We start from the raw sequence: 16,768 nt of genomic DNA, 5'->3' as shown, positions 1-16,768 counted from the left end.
CAAGTGAATGCTCGTGATAGCTGAGATAACACAGAGACCACGTTTGGCCAACGCAGACAGAGGTTGGTTGTTGTGGAGGCTGTGTTGATAATGATCCATACGATGATGAGTGTGTTTTATCTAGACCAGATGTGGTCTAGTGGTGGACTCCTTTCTCACAAGCAGCGTGCTGTGTCAGTTACACCAAAATGTCTGGTGTTGGAGTGTTGGTTTGTCTCCAGCTCAGTGCACACGCGCACACACACACACTCACACACTTTTAAAGTCTGTCTTTGTGGAGTGGCCTCACACTTGAAAGCCACTCTGTTGGATGTGGTGAAGCTGCAGGCGCAGAGACTGTATGCTGCTTATGATTCTCCTCTGGTGACCAATCAAACAGATCCCAATACGCCTGATGTCGCTGAGGGGGAGAAGAAGATTTACACAGTTTGAATAATCATGGAACAGCAGCAAATGTCTTAGATCAAGGCAAAACATGCAGGGAAGTTGTCCACATTCCTTTAACCTGCAAAAAGCCCATTTGAATGAATTGTTGGACAGAACAATAAAAACATTCAGTACAGCAGAACAAAACACTGTAACAATATCATTCGCTGAGGCTTAATATACATTTTTTAAGCCAGGACACGTGACATATCTTAGGATTATCATCAAAAACAAGACAACTTATATCACGGTATATGATACACACAAGCTGTACAAATCATAGACTGTATATAAAGATGGACGACATGACAGCTCTACAAAATTGAAGCCAAAGTGTCTTGATTGCCACCTGGTGGTTGGCTTAACTACAGAATTAAAACCCTGCCTCCTCCATGTTAACGGATCAGAAATGGACCCAGTGAAAATCTGGCCCTTTACTTAGTGTCTTCACCATTCTCTCTCCCCTCGCATTGTGTTATTGATAAATTCAGAAGGCCCAAAAATTAGACATCAGGTAATTTATTTTTCAAGAGAGTTTCTGTCATTTAAGGTATCTTTACGTGATATTGTCAAAAATGGCTAATGGCTACATTGTCGTGGTTGACAGCTGAGACTGAAGGAACATTCTTAATTACACCTTCATGTTTATTATTATTAACAATAAATTGTTGGAACAATAAATCCGTCCCTTTGTGACATTGTTCCCAGCTTTTTTATGCTTCTACTCTACTACCTGTCCCTTGGGTTGATGTTCTTTTTGATACCGTAGCTGCACTCTGTGCGATTGGCTTCACTCACTCTATACTCATGGTTGAAATGGAATCCAGTGTTGTGTATCCTGCTGCCAGGAAGTTGTTCTTGTACTGGCACATTTTGATGGAGTCGAGCCAGTCCCCGATGGAGATGAACAGGGGGTAGTCTGGCATGTCCTCCGGAGACTCGGAAAAACTAGGATGACAAAGAGAAAGTCAAGCAGAGCACGAGAATAATCCGATTCAAAGCCGTTAGCTGCAAACCTTCAATCTGCATTACAACAAACCATTTCCCAACATGCAGAACTTTCTACCTCTCACTTATCCATTGGTTTCACTTCATGCAGTCTAGGGTGACAATCCACATGGAGCGACGTGTAACATCAGCAGTGAATCAAAGTGAATATATCAGCTCAACCTTGAATGTTCTCTCCAGATTCTACTGGGAACTGCATTTCCAATCTGTGATAACTAACAACAATTATGTATTCACTAACCCTACAGGCTTATTTCCAGTATCTCTTACACGTTTTTTTGTTGATAGATAATGTTCATATCCTATTGCAATTGAAAGCAGACTCCTAGTTGGGAAATATCCATATATTATGCTTTAGATAACAATACATTGTACTGTGAAGGTCACACAACTTGTAGTCAGTGGACCAAAACACGCTCTCACAGTGTTTGTGTGAATCGACACGTACCTCTGAACATCATTCACCAGCGTCAGCAGGCTGCTGGGATTGACTATGAGTTTTTCGAGGAAAGAGAGCACGTCGCCGAAGCGTGGCCGCAGGCTGGACTCCTTCTGCCAGCAGTGCAGCATCAGCTGGTGAAGTGTCACGGGGCAGCCCATCGGTGCTGGCAGGCGGTAGCCCTCTTCAATAGATAAGATGACCTGAGAGGAGCATCAGTAAACATATTGTTGTATCTACCACCTACAGTTACACTCCTCATAAAAGAGATTCAGTATAGATCACATGCTGTGTTCACCAAGCCTGAGTGGTTGCTGGAATTTAAAATCTGATTTACATCTTGATTGGACATCTCCCAGTAGGGCCTCTCGCCATAGGACATCACTTCCCACATGACAATGCCGTAGCTCCACACATCGCTCGCTGAAGAAAACTTTCCATAAGCGATGGCCTCCGGAGCCGTCCAGCGTATCGGTATCTTCCCTCCCTAACAAACAGTGGTGACAGAGAAGTTTTGTTAAGGAGACCTTCAGAGGCTCAGCACCATAAGTCCTCACAATTCTGCTCCAGCTGTTCAATCCTCACTCACTGTTGCATTGTAGGCTGCTTCACTGTCATCTTCAAGGATTCTGGACATCCCGAAATCGGACACTTTACACACCAAGTTGTCGTCCACCAGGATGTTGCGGGCGGCCAGGTCTCTGTGAACGTAACCGATATCTGAGAGGTAGTCCATGCCCACTGCGATGCCCCGCAGCATGCCGACCAGCTGGAGCACTGTGAACTGACCGTCACGAGTCTGGAGTGGATATGAGAAAGAGAGGGGACACATAAGGTGTGAAGAAGACGATATCTTCTCAGTTAAAAAAGTAAGAAGAAAGTTTATCAGTTTATCTTTGAGTTAAAAAGATTCCCGAAAGACAGACTTGAAATATCATTTCTAAAAGGGTTTAAACATGTTAAGTCAGGCCACTGGCCCTTGGCCACTGGCCCTTGACGGGAATGAGCCACTGGCTCATTCCCGTGAGGGATTCTTAACATAACACGTTCACAAGATAAAAAAAAAGGTAAAGTGAGGTCACAGTGACCTCGACCTCAAATTCTATTCAAGTTAAGTGGAATGTTTGTGCTGGATCAAATTCCCTATGTGTATTACCATTATATCCCGTTTACAAGAACATGAGGTCACTGTCACCTTTAGTTTAGACTTTTGACTAACATATTCAAATCTGTTTATCCATGAGACCAAAGGAAGATTTGCACCAAATTAATAAAAAATTCCTCATACTTGTTTTATGTTTTGCTGCCAAGCAGTTGCCGGCACTTGGATAAGAGATGCCTTTAGTCTAAATTCTCAAGATTCCAACAAAATTGACATGGATTATAACAACCTAGACTTGTTATTTGCTTCCTCCCATATGCTACAATACTGAGATGTTTCTATTGTGCTTCAAGCTTTTTGGTTATGGCTGTTTGCATGGAAGCTGCCCCAAGAATCTCTATTTTAAATAAACTTGTTTCAAGTAAGAACAACTGAGGATCCTTCATATGATCCATGTCTCCACCACTGATAGTACCACCAAGAAAATAACAAAATACAAGTTTTGTTCTTCATCTGTTAAAAATCTATGTATTGCATATATTCTTCTCACCCGAAGGAAAGAGTCAAGCGCTCCATTTTCCATGTACTCCACCACTATCATCACTGGTCTGCCTGCAGGAAAGACAAGATTTGATCAGTGAACAGAGAAAAGAGACCAAAGTTAAAGAGAAGTGGCATTTGCGCACGCACACACACACACACACACACGCACACACACGCCCACACGCACACACACCGAGCTTACTGTTAGTGACGACCCCCTCCAGCCTGATGATGTTGGGGTTGTTGAACTGTCCCATGATCGAGGCCTCACGTAAAAAGTCTCTCCTCTGTTGATCCATATAACCGCCTTTCAGTGTCTTTATTGCCACGGCGATGTCCATCCTTCCAGGGACACGCAAACGACCGCTACACACTTCGCCAAATTCACCTGCAACGTGTTGAAAACAGGTCATTGCACACCGCCTCCACCAGATGGCGCCCATGTTACAATAAACAGACAAATGGGAGGCACCTTCATGGACCGAATGACACAATCTGTTCGATTAAATTAACCATCGCACATTACTGCTCCCAGTCAGCCGCAGTGGATCTGCTCCTCAGAGGCCCAGTATAATAAACTACTTTAAAATCAGCTTGCCAAGAGGATGTATTAATTTAAAAGTAAAACTTTATGAGGTTTAACATTTCTCATAAAATTAAATAGTTACCCAGTGTAAAGTGTCTCTGTTAAAGGTGCAAGTCAGCTGCCACTGGAACATTTGTTACATATGCTCATGTTATATACCAATTCAGGAAATAATACAGCTACAAAATAGTATTTTCTTGGTAGTTACAGATCACTCATTATCAGAAGATAATGATTAGTGTTGATTGTACCTGTACCGATCACTCTTTCGATGCAGATATACGAGGGGTCTATCTCTTTGGCAAATTCCTCCATAGCCTGAGTGGGGTCTTCATACGTGTCTGGATCCACGTAGGTCTTTATTCCAGAAAAGGGGACTGGAAGACAAGAAGAGAAACCAACAGTGGTATATTTTACACATGATTTTTGAGTAGAATCTCAATATAGTCCTGCTGCAGCAAATTCATGAGATGTAAAATCACAACTTTGGGGGAATATAACAGAAAGAACATATTCCTAACTTTGTTATACAACTCCAAAACTTTAAATATGGAAGATTTACATATGCTTTCCTACAGAACACCTTCGCAGAGAGGACATTGTTGAATCTTGTTGACACATGAGACAGTTGTGTCAGATTTTTAATTGTTGGATGGCAATATTGGACCTGATGTGTTTAAAATTACAAAATATGTGCAGATATAGATAAATACAGATCATATCAGATAATGTGCTTTGTTCGGTGTAAACAAAGTATGGAAAAACATGTGATAACGCAGTCACCTGTGCAGTACAGTTTGATGAAGTGCTTCAGTGTTAAAGGTCTGTGAGTTAACTTGGCACTGTTGAATTGTGGGTGACCAGATTTAAAAATGCTTGTCCCATACGTGATCTTTGACTTATCTAGGAAATAAACTTGTTTGTGATATAAGGTTTTCTTATTCATTTATTAAAACAAAACCACAAAAAGTAAAGCAAAGACATAATGAATGAATAAATGATTGAAGCCAACTTTCTTTTCTTTTTTTGTTGAGACTGTGCCAGAGAAGTTCATTCAACGACATTGAGTCCATCATCGCTGGTGTATTTTCTATTTTGTTATGAGGTTTCTCTGCAGTTTTGTCGAATGATGGCGAAAAAGAGCAGAAAGAGTTGGAGAATGCCTCAGAGCTGCGTGTATGAAGACACTGCAGGCAGCCAGACTTCAACATGCTCCTCTGTGGCATTGGGGATGATGTCACACTGAGCGCTGCGCATTATAACTGGCACAAATGATAACTTGAAGCAGCCCCGGTTACACCTCGTGCAGATGAGCTGGGGACCGGGTGTACTTTATAGCCGAGTTAGCTCGTATTGTTCAGGTCTGAAGCCTTCGTCTGAGAAATATTCCATTCTGCAGTCGACGCTCTGCCTCAGTCTCCAGAGTGTCTGAGCTCGGCTCTATAATAGAACATGACTTTTTCAGCCGTTTGTTGAGCCTGCCGGCGTCCCCCTGCCGAGGTGATGTCTCCCCAGCACACGACAGCACAGAGCAAACAACAAACAAACTGTAGAAAGACTTTAGAAAGACTGTCGAAAACTACAACGGCTCAAAGTATTTTCATAATATCTGATGAAAGAATCATAAATGCTTGTTTGAGCTGACAAGACTGAAAGAATATAAGTAAATTAGACTATGATAAAGGAAAATTCAAATTAGAAAAAGGTGTGAGCTGCAAAACAACTTTCTGTTCACTGGAGGGAAATATATATGACGATATGAAGATATACAAAGAAGAAATGGATAGATGGTGCATGTTAGCATTAACCTAGTGCTCTCATCTAGTCAACTATGACAGGCCACAACCCCCCCCCCCCCACACACACACATACACACACAATCAAACACAAATAAAAATTGTGTTCATTACCATGTCCACTGCGGAAGCGAGTCCTCCTCTTCTCCTCTGACTTCATCCTGGCTTTAATGTAGCCTTGACACCTGAACAAATTAACCAGATTACCAAAGAGTACATATCACACATCACAGCCTTTTCCCTCATTGTCTTATCTCTTTCAAATGATAAACCTGTCTATACCACACAGTGAATTAACAGCAGAAACTTATGATATCGAACTTATCCACTGTCCTCATGAGAAAAAGGGGAACAGTTCATTTTGAAACCGCCTAAAACTGTTCAAAATAAATTTCCAAATTGAACCTTTAGGCGTCTGCCTTTTATATCACACACATTTTGCTTTGCAAATATTTCTCTGCTAAAAAGAAAGGCAGCTTGTGTGTTTCTTTAAAAAGTGTCTTCCATTTCCCAACTTTGAATAAATGTAAGGCTTGGAGCTGTTAGAAAATGCCAAGGTAATCTACAAGTTAATATACATAAACAAAATGGGGAAAGAACGTATGAATTCTAAGTTGAGTCTTGATGAATATGGAGTTTAAATATCACGTTGAAAAAATCCAAAAGTTTTTTGACACGAGGCAGAATAAGAAAGTACCTGGACCAAAGATTACCACCTCAGATCCCAATTAAAAACCTGGACAAGTAAAAATCCAGACAAAGTTTGCTCTGAGTCTGAGTCATTTTTCATTGTTTATTAGTAAGTGCCACATGCGGCAAAGTCTGGTGAACCAGACTGAAGACAACAGTCTGAGTTAACCTGCAGAAGTTAATGGAATGGAGCAAACTGCTGGTACTTACATGCTGAGTAATTAGGCAGAAAATTGGTTCAGCCATTTGGAAAATAAGAGTGTCTGCTTGGTGGCTTAAGAGAGTCTATTAACAGACCTCCAGGTAGCTTCACTCTGGAGATTATGTGAAGCACAAAGGTGTGTGTGTGTGTGTGTGTGTGTGTGTGTGTGTGTGTGTCTGTGTGACCAGAGAGGCACATAGGGCGTCTTACCGTCCAGTGATGAGGAGGAAGAGGGTGAGGATGACCAACAGGGAGAAACCTCCTACAGACGCAGTGACGACCACCAGAACTTGACCCTGATCAGCGATATCAGGATCTGAGGAGAGAGAGAGCAGAGGAGAACAAATCTGATAAGAGACTGATCAGTGTTGAGATTAGAGCTCAAATCAGAAGACTCACACACTACATTGGAAACGGTCAGTATTCTTGGTAAATGGTTTTAGTTTCCATGTCGCTCATTTTAACATTCTCAATATTTATCACTAGAGAACTTGCAACTGATGAGATCCTCTCGTTCTGCAGTGTCCTTATTCTTTAAGACATGAATGGTGCAACCACATTTAAATCACATATGAAGTAATCTGCTTCTGCTCTGTATTATAATCCAAATAAACCAGATTACACATGCTATCAATTGGTTTCATTCAGATTTGGATTTGTTAGTCAGTTACACATGCATCTTTCTAAAACCATTATGTGTCTTACTTTTCTATTGGTAAGTTGGAACATCATGGATACTCCTTTCTACCTCTGACACACCAAACTATGTTTTCCCAAAGGCAAATGATGAAAAGTACATGTTAATAATATTTTCATTGTAAACATATGAATTTTAAAAGAACGTTTTGACAACTGCTCAAATTAGAACTTGACTTGACGTGGCATTGGGAGAGTTAATAATATAATTTGATCTCCTTTGTTGTGGTCTTCTGTGTCTTTTAACTGTTACCAAGTGGAACTGTGGTTCTTTATTCCTTACAAAATCTGATGCAGAGTCAATGTTGTGACACATATATTCAGTGATTCATATATTTTGATGAACCCGCAAACATTCAGTTTGTATTAAGTTAAATAACTGGTCAAGGAACATGAAAAATGTCAAATTCACTGCAGTGCCTAGGTTGAATTAGATAAGAGAAGAGAGGAGGTGACTCTAATGTGGAGGCACAATCCAACTAGATAAATGGACCTGCAGCCGAAGTATTGGTCCTGGGATGATGAGATTTTAAAGGTGGACATCTCATCTCTAGAAGAGTGTATGTGTGTGTGTGTGTGTGTGTGTGTGTGTGTGTGAGTGTGTTCATCCCTGCATATTTCAGGGTTAGAATCATCCGAGCGTTACCTGTGCATGGAAACTGTAATAAGCACAACTGCACAGATCCTGAGTCAGGAACTTCCAGAGCTTATAAACATTTAAATAAATGGCGCATGCCCGAGGAGGCGCTGATGAGTTTCACTGATCCACAGCAAAGAATGACCATGAATTGTCTCCAGGGGTTTTATAGGGTTGTTGATCAGCACAGATGACTCCACTTATTGTCCCCCTGCGTTGCACTCAAACTAAACTCCATATCCACTGGGATCTCAACACCAATCCAATCGACTGAATGTCAGAGTCATTCCTGCCTCACACACACACACACACACAAAACGAAGCCATTGCTCCTTTACCCCCCCCCCCCCCCCCCCCCCCGGAGTCTTACCCTCTAATGCGGTGGCGAACTCAAAGTTGGGGCTGTAAGCGGTGTAACCAGAAGCAGTGCGAGCGCGCACGTGGAAGACGTACACAGTGGAGGGTCTGAGGCCTGTGACCACCACGCTGGGGGACTTGGTGCGTGTCGATGAGTAGCTCAGCTGCTCTTGATCCTGGACAAGCAACAACACATCACGAGAGTTGGTAGACAAAAGCACTCTTTGGCAATTCAATGTTTGAACAAAAGCTATTTGCTTCTGTTAAATATTACAGAAGTTGGGAAAAAAGGGCAGAGAAATGCACAAGGCACATTACTGAATTACCTCCATCAGGGAGGTTATGTGTTTATATGCATTTGTTTGTTAGTTAGCAGCATCTCACAAGAAATTACTGGATTTACCCAAAACTTGATGGAAGGATTCAGGATGGGTCAGAAAAGAGCCCTATTCCATTTTGGTGCATGTCTAGATCAGGATGTGGATGGGGATTTTTTTTTTTTCAATTTCTTTAAAATTGCAAGAAAGGGGCCTTTTTTTCTATGTATTTCGCCACAAAAAAAATCGTCCTTACCTTCTCAAAGTACTTGATCTCATAATCCACTATGTCGGAAGGAGGCAGTTCCACTTCCGACCAGGAGAGAGCGATGCTGTTTTGAGTGGCCGAGTCCTTTCTGATGACGCCCACCAGAGCAGGACCTGATGATGCAGTCAAAGCGAAGCAGGGGGTTGAGTCAAGAAGAGAAAACGACATTCTGATGGACTAGTATACATGTCCACACTGGTAATTTCATGATACTTCTAAACTAAAAAACAAATATGGAAACTTATTTGACCTAGATTTGCCTTAATGACCGTGTATGTGACAAAGAGTGAACTTTGACATATAAGTAAAAAAAACGAGAGAAACTTCAGCAGGAAAATAATTGATAATGTTATTGCAACAGTTATCAGTAATAACAATTCATTAACCGATTCTTTCCTCTGAACCCAGCCACTTGAGGCAGATGGCCGTGGTTCTGTTGGAGGGTTTCTCTCCCTGCTCGTTGTGGAAGCTGTTGGGTTTTCTCTAAAGTATTGTAGGATCTAGGACCTTACTCGGGGAAGCACCTTGAGATTTGGCACATATGCAAATGAAGTTAAACTGTTCTGAAGTTTTATAGTAGGACCGAGGAACTGACAGTCACTTATCTAAGAGAGGTGAGCACCCTGAGTTCAGAGACACGACTGCAGAGTGTCTCCAGTCACCGTTTGAAAGATTTCAACATTGTTCTAGAGGATGATACCCAAAGAGAAAGGAGGACCAAAAAATAAACCTTTCACTGCCCTGCTCCAAGATGACGTTCGGCCTGAGACAAACATCTTTGTTAACCAAACTGCAACTGCTCATCATTCCTGTCGTCACTGCTGAATTTGGAGGGAGCATTTTACACAAGGTTGCTGAGGAGACATAAAAATCACCTCGCAGAGATTCAAATATTTACCATTAATTATTCATTAAGCCCGCGCTTGAAGAGATTTGGCAAAATAATAGATCCAGTCCCTCTGTTGTTTAGTGTGCTGTCTGGAGGATCAGTGCGGGAATACAAATCACTGACGGAATACAAATTCCAACACCGACCACAGAGATGTCTCAAACTAAACCAGACACAAAGAAGGCTGCAGACCGGATGGGACACTTCAGAAAGTTACTGTGTTACGACAGAGGTGTTGGGGTGAAATACAATTTTCACAGCTGGTCAGGAAGTCCGGATTTTCAAGCAGAGACAAACGCTTCAAGGTCCAGCAGCTCAACCAATTTAACATGTACAAAACAAAAAAGAACAAAAGGGAGAACGGTGCACGCAGGAGGCAAGAGTTTGATGCTGACTGCTGCAAAAATGGGCTCTCCAGGTAACAATTATGTAGATTTAAGGTGTGTCTGACTTTTACATTACAATGCAAAAACTCAGGCTCCTGACTCGAGTGTTTGAACGTGCATTCCTTCGAGCATCTGAAACTAACAAACATGTCCTGTATGTTAAAAACACACACAAAAACCAAAGTTTAATACAAGGAGATTGAGCAACTCACAGCAAATAATAAACTATGGTCTGTCATGTCAAAGTTTTACCAGATTAACAAAGGAAATGAAAAACCAATCAATCTTGTAAGAAAAAAAATGAGCATCCTCCCTAACTCACTCTTGGACTGGCTCTCAGTCACTGGGCCGTGCGGTGTATTGGAGAAGTTGCGGCGCCAGATCACACAGCTGCTGTCAGCCATGTTATTCCAGGTAACGTGTGCCCTTATATCCTGCTAGCAGGTGGTAGCTGAGCCGCTCGGAGCGCCGGGATGTGTAGTGGGAATAACTCAGGTCCTCTCAGTCTGGCTGCCTGCTGCAGTTCTTAATGGCCAACAGCAGACACATCCACACACACATGCAGGATTCACTGACAGAGCACTGCAGCGCAAAGGTGCCCAGGCAAGTCAACAACAAACTCCAGGGAGTTGCTTTGCAAATGTCATCTGAGTCACATCTGAATAACTGCGGGTTCGAGTGTAATAATGACCAGCACGGTGTCGGCTAGACTCATTATTACAACCTGCTGTTTTCTTCTAACAGGTGAAATAAATGACAGGTGAGTTTGCTGTGGATCGGTTGACGATACCACACTGTGATCCTGAACAACAGGAAATTCAGACGGTAGGACATTGATTATTGTCATGATTGGTTAATACAGCATTTATTTTTACTCTGTGAATCAATTCATGTTTTGCCTTGAAAATGTCATAAAATTGGTAGAACATGCCGGTCGCAGTTTCCTAAAGGTCAATTTGACATAATCATAATAATTGAGCAACAGTGAAAAAAAAAATTCTCCAGAAACCGAAAGAGCAACAAGCTGGAACTCGATAACAACTCAGCAGAGTGCACACCTCCACCTACAGTCCCCTGAAATCCAATCAACCTGCAGCAAACTACACACACTCATGGATGTCGCTCCCCTAAATGTGCCTGATTTGTTTTCATTGAGCTCCCGATCACTAAATCCCAAAACACCATATCTCCCGATGTTAAAGAAAGTAATAAAGAGATCCTGGATCCATCCCCTGATTCCCTGACTCATTCTGCTTCCTTCCACAAAGCGTCCTGGAAATATGTCCAATGGTGTTCTGCATTCTGCGTAGTCCTGCTCAGAAAAAAACCAACACACAAACATACAAAACCTCCTTGGTGGATGTCTTTGAAATATTTTTTTTTGCTGAAGTGCACAGTTCTAACACACAGTGAAACATCTGTATCCAAGCTAAAGACTTCGAGGAGACGTAAGGCGAACATGGCCTAATCTGCAGGAGCAGCTCCGACATACATAATGCAGGTTCAGACCAGTAGAGATGTCCAGAGTCTAAGCACCAGTCACGGTTGGTCACCAGTGATGTATCAACAGAGACTTGAACTCTTACACCATGAGTACATGTGTTCAATTCCAAACCCTAAAAGCAAGAAATCCACAAAATCAAACACGAATCCACCTCGAAATGTAAACTCCTGAGAAAATGTGTGAGTGCATGTGCCTTCCATTCGACTGAATCTGTTTATAACAAATATAAACAACAACAGCTCCCATAAATGTCATGTTCAAACTAGGAATGGTGATATTTTGCAGTTGGCATCAGCTGCTTCCAGCCAGATAAATATGTATAACCCACTTACAGGGTTAGAATCACATTACAGGAGGTGATTTCCATCTGCACAATGCAGTATGATGTTGTGTATCTGTCACTGTGTTTTTCCATCTTTGTGTGCATTGACACTTTTTGCAGAATAGGGGGAAACTCCCCAAAAAATCTCTCATGCGAGACGCCGTCCCAGCTTGAGGATAAATCAATCCACTCGCTGTAGATGAGCGGCTCAAAGGGAACAATCACTGTCATTACAGCTCAATCACATTTCAAACAGCTCAAGAGAATCTATAAGGTCTCATTGGTTTATTGGAAACATGTAAAAATAGGTTAACCCTCAACTATACGAGCTCAAACGTGTACAGAAAGGACAGATGGGGAGGAAGGAGAGAGAAATAGAGAGAGAGAGAGAGAGAGCAGAGAGAGCTGTAAAGAGCTGTAATCCCAGGGGGTTGCATCTCCCTGGCATATAAATAGAAGTCGGCCGTATTCCCAGAGCAGGGAAGATGAAAACAGAGGAGAATCCACGGGAGGGAAAGGGGGAAAGAGCAAAGTAACAAAATCTCCTGAATCAGGACACCGCAAAACACTGGGAAGTGTTCACACGTGGATTAAACATGTGAGAGCTTTGTTCGATCTTGATTGACGTAATCATGAGGTCGACAAGGCAGCTAATGGGATCTTTTCAAAACAGAAAAAAAAGGAGCTATAAGCATTAAGTGGACTCAAAAAGTCACAAGGGGGTTTATCTTAAATGACCCCATTTACTCAAATGTAAAAGTCAGAGTCCAAAGAAATACCTGTGCAGAAAGGTTCCCTGTTCAAATCCCAGTTTGGCCGGGGTTCTTTCTGTGAAGAGTTTGCATGATCTCCCCATGTTTGCTGAGTTTTCTCCAGGTGCTCCGGCTTCCCCCCCCCAGAGTCCAAAGATATTAAGATTGGGGTTGGGTAAGGTTAGAGACTCTAAATTGAATGAGGTGTGAAAGTGAATGTGAATGGTTGTTTGTTTCTCCCCAATCTCGGTATCAATCGAAAAAAAGAAAACCAAACAAGGCAAACAAGCTTATCTAATTGAATGCCCCCGGTGGATCTGCTTAAACAGTCTCACGTAATGCTCCGAGTACAAATCAGGGAGGAGTCTGCAGAAGAAAAAAGCTACACCTCCAGATCTGGAAAGAAGCTTTGACAGCACAAGGTCACCAGTTCCTCTCGAGGAGCAGCCACCACTCAACAAGCAGCACCAGCAGACTCTGTGAAATCAGGAGGTGAAGGGTTACATGTTGATCCAACCTGTAATAAAGTTTAAAGATATAACTACACTGTACACCACATGCACACGTATGTATATGGATGCAATGTGACTGTTTGGACCATTGAGCAAACATAAGTCACATATTACCAGTTACCAGTCAGAGAACAATATAGAAATATCTCTTTCTTTAGAAAAACTTTAACAAATTGAACAAGCAGCTGTTCCTTCAAAGGTGCAATTCATTAAATCTCACATTTGTGATGAGGGTTTGATCACATGTAGCTACAATTATTTTTGATTCCTGCACAGACACAACAACTAGATTTAACATTGAACAAAAACACATGTAAACTCTTTGAGTCTGATCTTTAGTCCAAACAGTCAAGCAGAAAAAAAAACTCCGGTCCTGTTTTGTTTTGTTTTTTCAAACCTTGCATAAGCTTCACTTCCAACAGACCTATTTTTGTGATCGCCTCCGAGCAGCAGCCTCACACAGATTTGCATTGATTTCTCTGTGCCTCTCTCAGACTGCTGCAGTGCACTTTGTGGGAGGAATCTTCAGTCAGCGACGCTCTGCTGAGCAATAACTACAGTGTATTTTGAGCCGAGTGCAGCTCACTGTTCATAAACACACAGATCAGCCCGCTCACTCGGCTTTGCCTTGCTGCCTCCGAGAGCCGGTGGGACAACAGCACCGGCAAAAATCAGAGAAACCCGCATCCTGTTTTCTAAAGTGAGCCCGAGTGTGGAGGAGTGTGGACAAGGAGGCATTCGAAATGTTCAAAGGTGTTTTTCCGTGACAAAGCGGATATCGCTCGGCTCTTGCAGCGACACAACTTGGCGATAAATCCCCTAAACCACACTGTCAGAGGCAGTGAGCTTTCTGCTTGATGACAAATCATACATCTTACTTTACCGAGCATCATAACTTATCAAAGTTAGACAAGCACACAGGCAAATGGGGAAGAGAAATTATCAGTAAGTCTGATTAATAGGCTTGGAATAATTAAAAGCATAATGAGGCATTAATACGCAATTTACAAACAGATAACATGGCAACAGAAAGTTAATCCTCTCACTGCTTCTGGCTGGAAACAAAAAAATCTAGTTAATTGCAAATTCTGCTTTTGATTGGTTATCATTCCATCACTGACATCACATCACAGTCAATTACATGAATCACCTCGCAGCCTGTCAATCGCAGGTCTGTCCAATCACGAGTTCAGCAGCAAAACAAACGATTCACCTCAATGAGTCGTCTTCCTCATATGAACGTGTAGCGAGTGTTCAAGAGCTTAAATAACATGTTGCATCTTATCTACCATAGAGGGTTGGGAAGGGTTCAAATGGTTTTTATTTTGTAGTAAGAAGCTTCCTGCTGGATTTTCCACTATGTGCATAAATAGATCAAATAAAAGGGGCGGACAGCACCAAGGGGAGAGCTGGGGGAAATGACTAGCGGAGCATATGCACGGCTTTAAGTACATGGAGGAGGCAAATGTGCATGTAAATGTCATAGGTGCATGAATTTGTTTGACTGCTCGTTTGCAGTCGGTGCACACCCTCCGTGCGTCTGCTGAGGAAAGGCAGTTTGACAAGTTAATCCAGTCTAAACATCCACAGGGAAACATCCCCACAGGCAGCTGCTCCTCCTCCGCTGAGATTATTTAGCATTTCAACTTCCTGTCATCAGTCTGGCTGCCTTCACCCGAGAGAGAGAGAGAGAGAGAGAGAAAGAGGTAGGTATGAGGCGACAGATGTGATTTGACATTTGGTTTCCGTGGCATGACGACAGCCTATCAGCACATTTTATTTATAAAAAATAAGACTTTAATTCAATAATGCAGTGTCTAGAAGGAGAGAAGGAGCCACAAGAGATGACCTATTAAAACTGAGCGTAAATTTAAAAGAAGACTTTATCAGACACTTGCTTTTTGTGCTAGAAAGTGTATTCTTTTGAATTGGATCACAGATAAAGCTCCATCTAAGGCTCAGTGGCAAAGGGTTGTATTTGAATATGTTGTGTTGGACCATTTGACATGCAAACTTCACAGCAATGATGATGCCTTTCATAAAACATGGGAACCCTTTCTGTCATATGTTGGTCTGAATGTTTCCACCATTCTCACAAGAGGGTTTGTATCATAGATCAGAATGCTCTGCCTCAAAAGAGGCACTCTGTTTTACCATTTAATTGATTTACTTTTATTTCTGTATACTTCTATTTTACTCTGTATTTAATTTTTTCTTCCTTGTATACGACGTGACCCCTGAATCTTCTGCCTGTATTGATTTGAATATGTGTGTGAGCCAAATGTTTGTCTTGTTTTTGTTTTGTTTTGTGTTGTATTACCTGTTGGAAAACTAATAAACATATATATAAAAAAAAAATGGAAGAAAATTTAACTATTCATGATTTTTACATTTTAATTACTGAAAAAATAATAAACCTATTGGGGGCATTCGCACATTCAGGAAACTTGACGCATGGGAAAGGACATCTGTATTCCCAATGGGTCCACTCCTGGCTTGCTCCCCACTCTGTCCCACACTTGATCCACCAGGAGGACTTTGTAATTCAGTCCAGGCGTCTTTCAGTCACTTTGTTGTTTTCTTCACTCGTCTCATTCATCTCCATCAAATATCTTTCTGATCTATTTTTCCTGGTGAGCCAGAATACAAATGATAATCTCTGACAATCTTCATGATAATGCAATTATGGCGGCCTATTATTGCACACAAAGATGATTTAGCACTGATATACCCGCAATTCCCTGTTTTATATCTGAGCCCCTGATGAGTGATGAGCATCAGCCTTGTTCTCATCAGAGATTCATCTCACCACTGACTTGCAGCTCATGCTGAAAGGGAAGAAAATGTGCACATACATCCTGCCATCACTTATTAATCCACACTCCCTCCTCCCTTCATATCCACCTTCTCCATCAATTATTCCATCAATATATAAGGTTCAGGTTTCAGTCGCTGAACTTAAGATCTCTTATTTTCCCTCATTCAAGCCCAAGACAATGGTGTCTTGAGGACCTCGGGCTACGGTTGACCTCAGGTCAGCTCAGCTCGGCTAATTAAGATCTGGTTCGGGTCACAGTGGCTTTGTCAGCGATTCAGAGGTCAGAAATGTGCTTCACCTACTGACACATTAAGTTGCAGGAGGAGATAATGACAGTAGTGACAGTAGTGGAGGGTGCTCAAGGAAGAGAACCATCTCGGAAGAGAACAAATCTAGCTGCTGCAAGATGCAATGCAAACAGAGTATTCCTGACGTATGAACCAGGTAATACAGTATAACATATGCAAATACATGCAGAATATAACCTTTACTATCCTTTTAGAGATAAATATACTGTT

General features: G+C 41.9%; 1 protein-coding gene across 1 annotated transcript in view; it reads right to left on the bottom strand.

Annotated features, from left to right (window-relative positions):
• Positions 1–285: 285 nt before the first annotated feature.
• epha6 (eph receptor A6) overlaps positions 286–16,768 on the bottom strand; it is a 42,738-nt gene continuing 26,255 nt past the window's right edge. Inside the window, exons 9-20 of the mRNA XM_053418614.1 lie at positions 9,056–9,180; positions 8,496–8,658; positions 7,003–7,108; positions 6,015–6,085; positions 4,356–4,481; positions 3,721–3,906; positions 3,526–3,587; positions 2,463–2,672; positions 2,211–2,360; positions 1,883–2,076; positions 1,225–1,374; positions 286–400 (exon numbers count right to left, since the gene is read on the bottom strand). Coding sequence (XP_053274589.1) covers positions 286–400; positions 1,225–1,374; positions 1,883–2,076; positions 2,211–2,360; positions 2,463–2,672; positions 3,526–3,587; positions 3,721–3,906; positions 4,356–4,481; positions 6,015–6,085; positions 7,003–7,108; positions 8,496–8,658; positions 9,056–9,180 — 1,658 coding nt within the window. The remainder of the gene's footprint in view (positions 401–1,224; positions 1,375–1,882; positions 2,077–2,210; positions 2,361–2,462; positions 2,673–3,525; positions 3,588–3,720; positions 3,907–4,355; positions 4,482–6,014; positions 6,086–7,002; positions 7,109–8,495; positions 8,659–9,055; positions 9,181–16,768) is intronic.

Source organism: Pleuronectes platessa, chromosome 1 (genome assembly GCF_947347685.1).
Source record: "Pleuronectes platessa chromosome 1, fPlePla1.1, whole genome shotgun sequence".
Classification (NCBI taxonomy): Eukaryota; Metazoa; Chordata; class Actinopteri; order Pleuronectiformes; family Pleuronectidae; genus Pleuronectes; species Pleuronectes platessa.
The sequence above is the reverse complement of the archived record's forward strand: the minus strand, read 5'-3'. Positions and strand labels throughout refer to the sequence as shown.